Source organism: Coloeus monedula (assembly GCF_965178545.1).
Source record: "Coloeus monedula genome assembly, chromosome: 11".
Taxonomy (NCBI): domain Eukaryota; kingdom Metazoa; phylum Chordata; class Aves; order Passeriformes; family Corvidae; genus Coloeus; species Coloeus monedula.
In genome coordinates, this window is record NC_138791.1 from 21,077,065 (window position 1) to 21,088,369 (window position 11,305).

At 48.2% G+C, this 11,305-nt stretch overlaps 2 protein-coding genes across 3 annotated transcripts; both read left to right on the plus strand.

Moving 5' to 3' along the window:
* The first annotated feature begins 487 nt into the window (after window positions 1-487).
* THUMPD3 (THUMP domain 3 tRNA guanosine methyltransferase) lies at window positions 488-6,202 on the plus strand. 2 transcript variants are annotated; one of them, XM_082288467.1, is made up of 9 exons: window positions 488-789; window positions 1,155-1,232; window positions 1,739-2,275; window positions 3,122-3,252; window positions 3,674-3,743; window positions 4,114-4,229; window positions 4,415-4,525; window positions 4,773-4,896; window positions 5,125-6,202. In XM_082288467.1, exons 1-9 carry the CDS (start codon window positions 571-573, stop codon window positions 5,254-5,256), a joined length of 1,518 nt encoding a protein of 505 aa, XP_082144593.1. In that variant the 5' UTR covers window positions 488-570; the 3' UTR covers window positions 5,257-6,202. The 2 variants fall into 2 exon arrangements, with proteins under 2 accessions (XP_082144593.1, XP_082144594.1); XM_082288468.1 differs by having other exon boundaries at window positions 4,418-4,525.
* Window positions 6,203-7,683: 1,481 nt separating this feature from the next.
* On the plus strand, window positions 7,684-10,690 carry VHL (von Hippel-Lindau tumor suppressor). The gene is made up of 3 exons (XM_082288527.1): window positions 7,684-7,903; window positions 8,356-8,466; window positions 8,756-10,690. Exons 1-3 carry the CDS (start codon window positions 7,693-7,695, stop codon window positions 8,938-8,940), a joined length of 507 nt encoding a protein of 168 aa, XP_082144653.1. The 5' UTR covers window positions 7,684-7,692; the 3' UTR covers window positions 8,941-10,690.
* Window positions 10,691-11,305: the final 615 nt, after the last annotated feature.

An 11,305-nucleotide genomic window follows, 5' to 3' on the forward strand; every position in this document is an offset into this window, starting at 1 on the left:
AAAGAAAACAGCCAAACCATCGAGACAACTGAGTAACAAGGAACGAAAAGAGAAATGGCCCCCCTACGGTTTACCACCCACGGCACTGGGGTTATGGCAGCACCGGCGGCTATGTGGGTGCTCAAGGGCCAGAACCCCCGCAGCCCAGCTCTGGAGCTCAGCGCCGGGAGCCGAACAGGGGCTGCGGGGATACCCACACTCCCGGAGGGCTGGGCTTGGAGCCGGGGAGCGACCCGCGGGCCCACCAGCGCTCCTCGAGGAACACGAACGCCCGTGTCACAGGGTGGGAACACGCACGGAGCCGCGCACGCCCGCCCCGGCCGAGAGTCCGACAGGCGCTGCCCGCGAGTCCGTCCGGTTGGACACGCGAGCTCCGCGGGGCCGCGACGCCGCCTCCCGCCCGCGCCCAGCCGCGCACCGCGGGCAGCGGAGGCGGCGCCGCCCGGCACGGAAGCGGAAAGGGCGGGCGGCAGTGCCGCGTGGGGCGGTGCGCCCGGCGGCCGTGGGCGATCCGGGGGGCCTGTCGTGGGTGGGTGTGGGCGGTCGCCCGCCCTTCCTCGGCAGCCAGGCATGGCAGAAGTGGAGGCGGCCGGCGACGCGGGGCTGGGTCCGGCCCCAGTCCCAGCCCAGGAGGGCGCGGAGCTCGCGGCCGTTATCGGCGCTACCGTGCCCACGGGGTTCGAGCAGACGGCGGCCGAGGAGGTGCAGGAGAAGCTGGGCTCGGCATCCAGGATCAGCAGGGATCGGGGCAAGATCTACTTCGAGGTCCCGGCCCGGAGCCTGCCTCAGGTCCGTGCGGGCTGCCCGCCCTGCTCCCCGCTCCGCCCTGGGCGGGGCCGGTTCGGTGCGTCCCAGCCCCTCCGAGCGGGGCGCTTCGGTCTCGGAGGCCTCCGGTACGGACGGCGTTCCGCACCCGGCCACGGCCGGCCTGGGTGCAGCAGCTGTATCCGCCTTTATCGGGGTTTGGAGGGAGATGAAATAGATGGGGACGTTAAACCAGTGCGAAGATGTAAACTGATAACTCCCGTGGGGACTAAAGGTGGAAAACTGTAGTCTCTGAAACGACATAAGATGGCAAAATTCTAACGACAGTAAACACAGTCCCTACGGCACACGGTTAGTAATGTGTCGCCGTGCCTTTTCATCTCTTCTAGGTCCATCGTCTGAGGTCAGTGGATAATTTATTTGTTGTTGTTCAGGAGTTCAAAGACTATCAGTTTAATGAAAATAAGGTGAGTTACTCTTCATTTTTCAGTCAGTTCTGGGATTTGGAGTGTTGTTCGGGGTTTTAAATTTAAGACTAATATCAAAGTATTCTGTTTGCTTAACAAGTTTTTCATTTGTGATATTATTCCAGTTCTCTTTTTCTGGCTTGTAGATGGAAGTGTGGCCATGTCGTTTAACATAATTTCTACAGTTAAATACTTTGCATTGGCAGAATCTGGGATAAGAGCTGATGCCATGTTTGTAGGTCACAGGCGTAGGACAGTGAAGTGTCACTTTGGTCACTTAATATGGCGTTGTCTGTTTTACAAGATAAATTATGAAGTCCTGTGGGTCTGGTGATTTTCAGTGTAATTCCGTTTAGTTGTGGCATAAACAGACAAAAACCTGTAAGCTTTGCTTAAACATGTAGTGGATTAATGTTTAATAAACTACTTTGAGAGACCTAAAAACAAAGGATAATTTTTTAAAGTATGGAATGACTTCAAAGCACAACTTTTTCTGTCTGTTAAAGGAAGATGCTCTAAAGGATTTGGAAGATTTGGTTAAAAAGCTGCCCTGGACCGATCCATTGAAAGTTTGGGAGTTGAACAACAGCTTGAAAAAGAAAAAGACAAAACGCAAAAAACACAATCTGCAGAGTCCTGCAAGCAGAGAGAAGCTGAATGATGGTGGAGAAGAGGGAGGAGCAGACCAAAATAACACGAATGACCAGGAGGACTGTGCCCAAAACCCTGTGGCTGTGGAACCCACTGGTGGCCAGAATACAGAGAAGCCCCAAGGAGTGACATCCAGAAATGGGGTGGAGGAGGAGGAAGATAACAAGCAATCAGATGTGAAAGTTGAAGTGCAGGCAAGTTCTGAGAGTGGGACCAAGGCTGGTGACAGTCAGACAGGCGAAGGAGAGGCGAAGGTGCTGAGGTTCCGAGTGACGTGCAACAGAGCTGGAGACAAGCACAGCTTCACATCGAATGAGGCCGCAAGAGACTTCGGCGGAGCTGTGCAAGAGCACTTCCAGTGGAAAGCTGACATGACTAATTTTGATGTGGAGGTATAGTGGCATGCCTTACCTAAGTTTCTGCTGTACAAATTTTTAGTTCTTACTTCTGATGCTTAGAGAACCCCAAACTGCCTTCCAGAGACTCTGGAACTGAAAGCTGGTAATGCTGAAATTGGCCTTTTCTGAAGCATTCATTTCCCTGGCACATTATGTGTGTCCTCTGATCGAAGCACTTGCCTTGCTTTCAGCTTTAGTAAATCCTCTAATGCATTGTTTAATACCCATCTAAGTTACCAGGAAATGCTCCATATGGAAGCTGGTTTGGGGGTAAAGGGGACGGAAAGAATTAACAATAACTGTCTGGTGTTTATTTCCTGTCAGGAGAGAGCAGAGGCTGGGAAAATACAACCGGCACTCCTGGCCTGTCGGTGGTGAGGAACCACCGTTTTTGAGGGGCACAAAGACTTGAGTTTTTCTTGCTGGTTTACTAAGGGCTGGCCATTGTCCTGGAGTGAGATTTCACCTTGCTAGTTAATGTAGTCCCCACCACAAATACGATTTTTATTGCTGCTTTGCAGATGCTTCACTGTGTCTTGCAGGAGTTACCAGGCTTCTCCCCCAGACTTACAAACCAAATCCTTTAAGAAGCCAGTGCAATGGTTATAGCACTTTGAGAAGTCTTGTGCAACAGATTCAGTGTGAATGAGAGACTGTGTGAATGCTCTCCTGAATTCTGTCCTATTGAAATGGTGCTTTGCTTTACTTCCATGAAGAAAAGCTTTTTTATACATCATTCCTGGATTTTAAATTACCATCTAAGATTCCTGTAAGTATTTACCAGGCATTCTGTGGAAAGCTTCTGTTACTCCTGAAATTCACTTCAAGTTTTTTCTTTAGGTTCTTCTGAATATTCACAGCAATGAAGTCGTGGTGGGGATTGCATTAACTGAAGAGAGTCTCCACAGACGGAACATCACACACTTTGGACCCACAACGCTGCGTTCAACTCTGGCTTACGGCATGCTCAGGTCAGGGCAGTTGTGTTGTATTACGCTCGATTAACAAGTCATTTTGTTTCAGAAATTAAACCTTTCATCTCCCCCACTGCTTCCTCAGAAACCATTTCTGTTAATTCTTAAAGAAAAATAAATTAAAAAAGCCTGGAGTTGCTGACACCACATGCCTTGTAATACCAGTGGGTGTTTCCCAGCCAAGGAAAGTAAACATTTGCTGTATTAGCCAAGTTTCAAAATAGTGTATCACATTCTTGAAAGACTATTACTGCATTGCTGGTTATAAAATAGTGATTAACTAGTGGAAAAAATAATCACATGAAGGTTTTTGTTAGAAGGGTAGAATCAGAGTGATTAAAATAGTACACTTTCCCTTCTTTACAGAAATTCAGGTTTTTAAGACATTTCTCACCATATCTTTTCTTCTGTTCCTCAGACTCTGTGATCCCCAGCCCACAGATATCATAGTTGATCCCATGTGTGGTACAGGTGCGATACCAATAGAGGTGATTCTTCCTTGATTTTTTTAAACTTAATGAAACTTGTCTATATATGCAGCTGAATAATATGTGTAAGTCTTCTTGGTAATGACTGAGTTTTAAGCTCCAATCTCACCAATTTTTGAACAGATACAAATACACTTTTTGCAAATTACTTCATTTTCCTTCCCTAGAACATAGCAGGAAGAAGCTAAATCCAAAAGTATTTTGAGCTTTAAAGGTGCATAATACAGCTGTCTGTTACAGAATTCTAAATTCACTGCCATCCACTTGTAGTCACTTTATTGTATTCTGTCATGTTTGAGAAATTATTCTGGGTTTTTTTTCATTCAAGCAATGTTGATGCTAATGTTGCTTATTACCATTTTCCCCCCAGGGAGCTGCAGAATGGCCCTACTGCTACCACATTGCAGGGGATAACAGCCCTCAGGCAGTGAAGAGAGCAGCAAACAACATCTGCTCTTTACTGAGGAAAAACGAGAGTAAGGACAGGTGAGAAGAGTATGAGGGATTTTCCTTTCCTGCAGTATTGCATGCACAGAAATCCACTTTGCAATGATGCATTTGAGTGTCTGATTCATATTTGCTAGTTGATTTTGTTGCCAACGTTCTAGACCTCCCCAGTGTAAAAACCTTCTGAGTGCTGATGTCTCAGGTAACTGCCTTTGCTCTTGCAGCAGCACTGCCCTGGGTGTTCCCTTGGACATCATCCAGTGGGACATCTGCAACCTTCCTCTGCGGACGGGCTCCGTGGACATCGTAGTGACAGACATGCCCTTCGGGAAGAGGTGAGATGTGCTGGGCAGGTGCTGCGCCTCACTGCCGTGGCTGCATGCACTGTCCTGGTCCAGGGCTGGGCTGCTCCCCAGTTAGGTACTTAAATGGGCCCGGTTGGGAAGGAGTTATGAACCCTATGTTAAAAATGAAGCTTGAAAGTAACAGTAACTGGGGTCCTGAATGAGGAGATTGATGTCTGGGAGACCAACACTGAACTAGTGTCGGTGATCACAATGGGGATCTGAATCTATCTTGCAGGATTGGGTCGAAGAAGAAGAACTGGGATCTCTACCCAGCTTGCCTGATGGAGATGGGCCGGATCTGCACCCCAGGGACAGGCAGGGCTGTGCTGCTTACCCAGGACAAGAAATGCTTTGCCAAGGTTTGTTCTGTGAGAGAAAATCAAACCTATTTACACTTTACATTGAGGGAAAAATTGTAAGCCATCATCATTACAAAAGATACTCCACTTATAGAGCAATAATTAGTAACACTTAAATGCAGTTTTGGACCTGAAAAGTCCCTTAATGTTGTCATCAGATGGGTTAAAGAATAATAAAAAATAATGTTATTGTCTTAACAGCATTCTTGGGCTGTTTTTGGCTTGCAGGCCTTGTCCCACGTGGGACACATCTGGCGCAGAGCTCAGACCGTGTGGGTGAATGTGGGGGGACTCCATGCTGCAGTGTATCTGCTGAGGCGCACCTGGGAGAGAGCAGAAGAGAGAAGATCCTTCTGGTAAACTGTGTGGAAGAAGATGAGACACCTCCAGACTTTGTTGAATAGCCATCTGGTAAAGCAGACACCTGAGAGCATAGGTCTGTCAGTTTCAAAACCAAACAACCTATGCAGAAATTGTCACACAATTAAACCAGGGATCAACTTGGGAGCTACCAGTTCTACTGTGTGTTCTGAAACCTTACTATTTAAATCACCTCCCTGCCACCCAAACTGAAATTGGTTAGTGGAATTAGTAATTCTTTCCCTGGCCTGAATCTTCTCTAGTATTTTTCAGTTAAATGTTTATTTCTTCTGCTTACAGTAGAAAACATGTTGAAGCAGCTCTGGGGGTAACAGTAATTTATTTACCGAGCTGTATCTTCAAATGACTAACAGTACTACTAAGACTTTCACCTTAAAGGGTTCAGAGGTAGTATCCATAATGTAGTTTTCTAATTTATACCATTGCGCAAATGTAAACTAATAATAAACCAGTATCTGGTTTTTGTGGTCTGATAAGCAAATTCCAGTTGGCAGACAGTATGCTGTGCTGCTGATTCTCTTGCCTGTTACCTCACCTTAGTGCAAATTACCAGTAAATGTCTAATCCATATTATAGTGTTCCATTGCCATGGGTGAGGGAGTAACACACAGCCTTAGAATACAGTCTGTGGTTACTATTTGAGGACAGAGATTCTTTTAGCAGTTGTATTAAAAAGTTCATGGTTTTGGTGTCTACCATGGGCACATCAAGGTGGCAATTTGAGTTTCTTGGGTGATTTAACTACTGCAGTTACGCTGCCACAGTATTCACAAAAATATTGTTGCAAATTTTTTTTTTCTTCTGTGACCATACTGTGATTTCTCAAGCCTCTTACTCTGCTCATCAGAGGCTGAAAACACATTGCCAGTTTGCCCTTTTTATTACAGTGTGTTCATGCTAAGTATGTGTAACTGTTCAGAGGTGAATTGACAAGTATTAAAGTTTTAGAAGTTTTGCATAAAGAAATGAGTCTTAATTGTGTTCTTTTTCTGGTTCGTGTTCAGATTGAAGAATGCGGGAAGATGAGGCACAGTGATGTCTGTATAGCTCTGCTCTCTTACAAATGTAAATTTGTGCTCTGAGTTGTACGGTTTGAAGCAGTTGCTGTTAAAGCTTGCAATTCTCTTTTCATGGAAGATTCGCACCAGACACTGAGGAATAGTGGCTTTTTTTCAGTTAAGGCGATCAGCCTCACTGTTTATATGCCATGTGATCCCATAGTGCTGCTCACAGCTTCTTTACAGTATCAGGATACGAGCTACGTTCTATGATGTGAATTTACTATTTTCTTCTCATAGAAGGAGCACAGGGGAAGTGACTCATTTTGCACAAGGGCCAGCAAACAAGCATGGCCAGCAGTTCTAATACCTCTGCCTGTATTGGGAAAGGTGTAACTGACTGGTGATGGTTTCTCTTGCATCATTCTCTACCAATTTATACACTTCTCCCTCGCAGGCTGCTAGAGGGACAGAAATTAGGAAAGGATCCCTCCTCTAAGTATTGTTGGAGAATACTGAGTATTCTAAAAGAAAAAGCTGGTGAAAGGTGTTGAGACATACAAGGAAAATGCACTGTTGTTATGCTTTTAGTACTGTAATTTGCAATCACTGTGGAGAAAAAGACACTTAAACTGCCTTCACATACTTCATTACTGCCTAGGGTGGAGGAGTTAGAAAGAGATGATACTTAAGGTCCCTTCCAACTCAACCCATTCTATGAGTCTGTGTTTGGAGGGATATCTGTTATCACACACTTGAAAAAGCAAAATGAATGGTTTCGGTTGGAAGGGACCTTGTAGATCATCCAGTCCCAGCCCTTGCCATGGGCAGGGACACGCAGTGAATTACGCTATCCCAGGTTGTTCCAAGCCCTGTCCAACCTGGCCTTGGACTCTTCCAGGGATGGGGCAGCCACAGCTTCTCTGGGCACCCTGTGCCAGGGCCTCACCACCCTCACAGGGAAGGATTTAGTCCCAATATCTAGTTAATTTTTCTCAAATTTTAGTGTTTTCATGTGTGTGTGAGAAAGATAATACAGTGTTAGGGAATTTACAGCTCAAGGATAAAGGAATGTTGTTTTGGCACGCAGAGCTCGGGAGAGGAGGGAACTGGCAGTTTTAACTGTTACTGGTGTTTATGGCAGCCCTGGTGAGCCCAGTGCCTTAGTCATAAGACCTGTGAACCGAGGCTGCTGGGTGACGACCTGTGTGCCAAACGCCTGTGCTGTTCTCCGTCTGTTTGTTGAAAGGGTCTGGCGGCTCCCCGCTCCGCCGCGCCGGCCTCCCCTCACGCAGGCCCCGCCCCGCCCTGCAGGGCCGCGCGCAGGCGCCAGGGGGCGGCAGCGAGGTGCAGGTCCGAGACAGCACCGCCCTCTGGCGCCTGCGCGCGGCGGGGCCGGGGCGGGCGCGGGGCTGCGATGTCGCCGCCGGGGCCGGGGCCGGGGCCGGGGCGCCCGGGCGGGGCCGAGCCTGTCCTGCGCTCTGTCAACACGCGGGAGCTCTCTGAGGTCGTCTTCAACAACCACAGCACCCGCTACGTGCTGCCCGTCTGGCTGGACTTCGAGGGCCAGCCGCGCTGCTACCCGGTCCTGCAGCCGCGCACCGGGCGCGTCATGCGCAGCTACCGGGGTGGGTGCGGCGGGACGGGACGAGACGGGACGGGACGGGACAGGCTGGGGCGCCGCGGGGCCCGGGTGGGTGAGATGGTCGCGGTGGAATTTAGCTTTTTGCCTTCCCCCGCCGCCGTTCTCCTTTCTCTTCCCTTTTTCCTTCTTCCACTTTTACCTTTCCCTTCCTTTTCCCTTTTTCTCTCTCAATTTCCTTTGCTCTTTCTTTTCCTTTCCCCCTCTCGTTTTCCCATTTCCTTCTGCTGTTTTTTTTTTCTTTTCTTTCTTTTTTCCTCTCATTTCCCCGTTTTTCCTTTCTCTTCCCCATTCATACCAGTGACTGGGGCCATGGTAGTGGCCTGTGCACAGGGAACTGAGCTGGAGATTAGCTTTGTCCCTTGTGAGCAGATGCCTCTCAGAGCCACTCATTAAAAAGTGCCATAATTGGTATATTCCCACCTCGTTCCCTGCCAGGGCACCTCTGGCTGTTCCGGGATGCAGGGACCAACGATGGGCTGCTTGTCAACCAGCAGGAGCTGTTCGTGGCAGCCCCCAATGTGACCAAAGCTGACATCACACTGCCAGGTAAGGGACAGGACTGCATGTGCCCTAGGGAATTCTGAACTTGGTCTCTTCAGACCTGTTACGATTAGTGAGAAATCATATCCTCATGAAATTAAACCTGCTCAGACACTGGAAGAGGTGCCTCTTGGCAGGAACTACATCTGTCTGCTCTCTGGAGAGCCCAGCCTGTCGTGGGTCACTGCTGCGGGCTGTACCGTGTGTTCACACGCTCAGAGCAGCATCATTGGCATTGGAGCAGCAGCCGAGAGCCCTCGTGACAAGGTTGTGTTGCGTTTGTGTTTAACTGCAGTGTTCACCCTGAAGGAGAGATGTCTGCAGGTTGTGCGCAGTCTGGTCAGCCCAATGGACTACAGGAAACTGGACATTGTTCAGTCGTTATATGACGAGCTGGAGGATCATCCTGATATTTGGAAGGATCTTCAACGGCTTTCTCTGGAGAGGAATGAAGCACTGAGGAACAAAATTCTGGAATAACACGATTACTCACTTCAGTACTTTCCTCAGTAGCAAACCCCTGAGTCTGAGCAGCGAGAGTCACCAGGAAACACCAAGAACTGATGCCTCTGTTTAAAGCTTTGAAACATAAACTCAGTAACGTTGGTGATAGCAAGTCAAATCCCAAAGACTGAGCAGCACCTGGAGGCATGCCAGGTTCTGATGGTTCAGTTCATTTCTTCATTACATGTATTGCAAACCGTAGGGTAAGATCAGAGCAGCTATATGGAAAATATTCATACAAAGTAACTTTCATTGTATTAGAAAGTGAATTACACCAAGGATTAATTTAGCCCAGACTAAGGGTTGTAAGTGTCACCCATTTAGTTTGAGTAATTTGGTTTGTTGGAATTTCCCTTTCATGTGTAGCCTCAATGTGCCTGTGGGTCACAGAGCATGGGGGGTTTGTACATGAGGGTTTCCAGCACCGCCTGAGGGTCTGACAAACATTACATTGGTGGAAAGACGAAGTGTAAATGCTTGGAGGTTATTCTGCCTCTTGCCTTTCCACATACAAAGCCATGTCATACCCACTCTAGGTCTGACATGTTTTTATTCTCATCATACCTCGAATGCCTTATTTGCCTTTCTCATAGGATTGTTGTCTGGCTGATCTCAGCCACACAGACCAGATCCTAGTTCTATGACACCCTTGTTCCCCACAGCTGCTTCCCCAGCAGCCTCTACAGGGTTCACAGGAGGTAGATGCTTTAAGTTCTGTCTTTTCCCCTTGCAGTGCTGTAGTCTGGGTTGTAGTAGGAGGCCTTTTCAGGGAGCCTAGGCCTCTTGAGCTGCCTGTGCCTTCTCAGGACCAGTGGGAGCTGTATTTGCTCACACAGCCAGTTCACAAACAGGGCCATGCTTAGCGGCAGGCTGCAGAAACAGAGATAACATTTCTTTGCCTGTATTCTGTTCCCCCATGTCTTAGTGGAATGTGCTCTTCAGTGAATGCACACAGAGAGTTCAAAGCAGCATAGTTTAGTGTTACATGAATTGTCTGCCAAGCAAGATATGGTGGAGCTCAGGTTAGAAGCAGATTGGTAGGAGACTGATTACAGCAGGTTATTTCTGTGAATACGTTTCCTTCCAGCTGTACATTCTGAGAGCAGATGTGAAACGGAGAATCTCAATGTATTTTGTAAGTATGGAATGCCTCCCTATTTGTAAACTTGTTTTTCTTACATATTTGAAGAAACTGATCTTTGACATAAAAATGGAAATGTGTGCTAGCTTTCTGACTGTAATTCTGTCAGGTATATTCCCCAGTGTCTCTGTGTTTGTATCCCTGTGATACTCTGACAAGTGTTGTGGTTGATCAGTAAACAGACACTTTGGAGTGTACAGCCTGCCCAGCCAGTTGCTGCAGGGCTGTGTTGTGGCTCTCATGAACTATCAGCACAGCTTCAGGCAGTGTCTGGGCAGGAATGGGGCTACTGGCAAATTCTGCTCTTACCACCTCTCAGATCTCTGAGGGGAAAGTGAGCCCATGCAGGCCTTGGGAGCAGACATGGGTCAGTGCCCTAGGGAGCCTGAGGGTCAGAGGGTGCTTTCTCTGCTCCTAACCATACCTGGGAGGGGGTTCCCTCCTGATGTCTATGAGGCTGTGCACTGCAATAAGCATGGCAGCTCTGCCAGATGCTGGCAGAAAGCTGGCCTACTTGGCTGCAGCTTTTCCTGTAACAGTTGGTATTAGGTGTTGGGTTTAACAGTCTCTACACGGCACACACGTTCTGGGTATTTCTTAGTTGGGTGGGGTCTGTGATTTCTTGTGTGTCTTATGAGAGTGTATTTTTCTGCTCTGAAGTGGTCCTTTGGATCAGAATAAAAGATTGGAGAAACTCCAGCTGGCTCTAGCACATGAACATTGGGAAATGCAGTCTCCTACTAGCTACTCAGATGAGTTAGTGATGAGTGAAAGTCGTCATTTACTTGTGGCAGCTGTGTTAGCACGGTTTCAGTCGCTCCCAGCACAGCCTCTTTGGCCATCTCAGGAGCAGCAGTGACAGCAGGTCAGGGCCAGCCCGAGCAAGCGCGGTGCGCCGGGAACCTGCTGCACGGGAAGCGGCGGGGCATGGCTGAACGGGAGAAATCCCAGAGAAATAAATGTTTCTGACACCATGCAGTGTCCAAGGGCTCGAGGAGAGCACACAGCAGTGGAGAGTCGTGCTCACACCACGTTGAAAAGGGAAGGCCCAACAGCAGGAATATACAGGATTGTTTCAGTCTCTAATCAGTCGATTCCAGTTCCCCGGTAAGACCCTGCATTACTTGCAACATTCAGAGCAGAACTGAAGCCATACACACAGTTGGATGTGTTCTTTCCCCTTGTTTCCCCCGAGGGAAA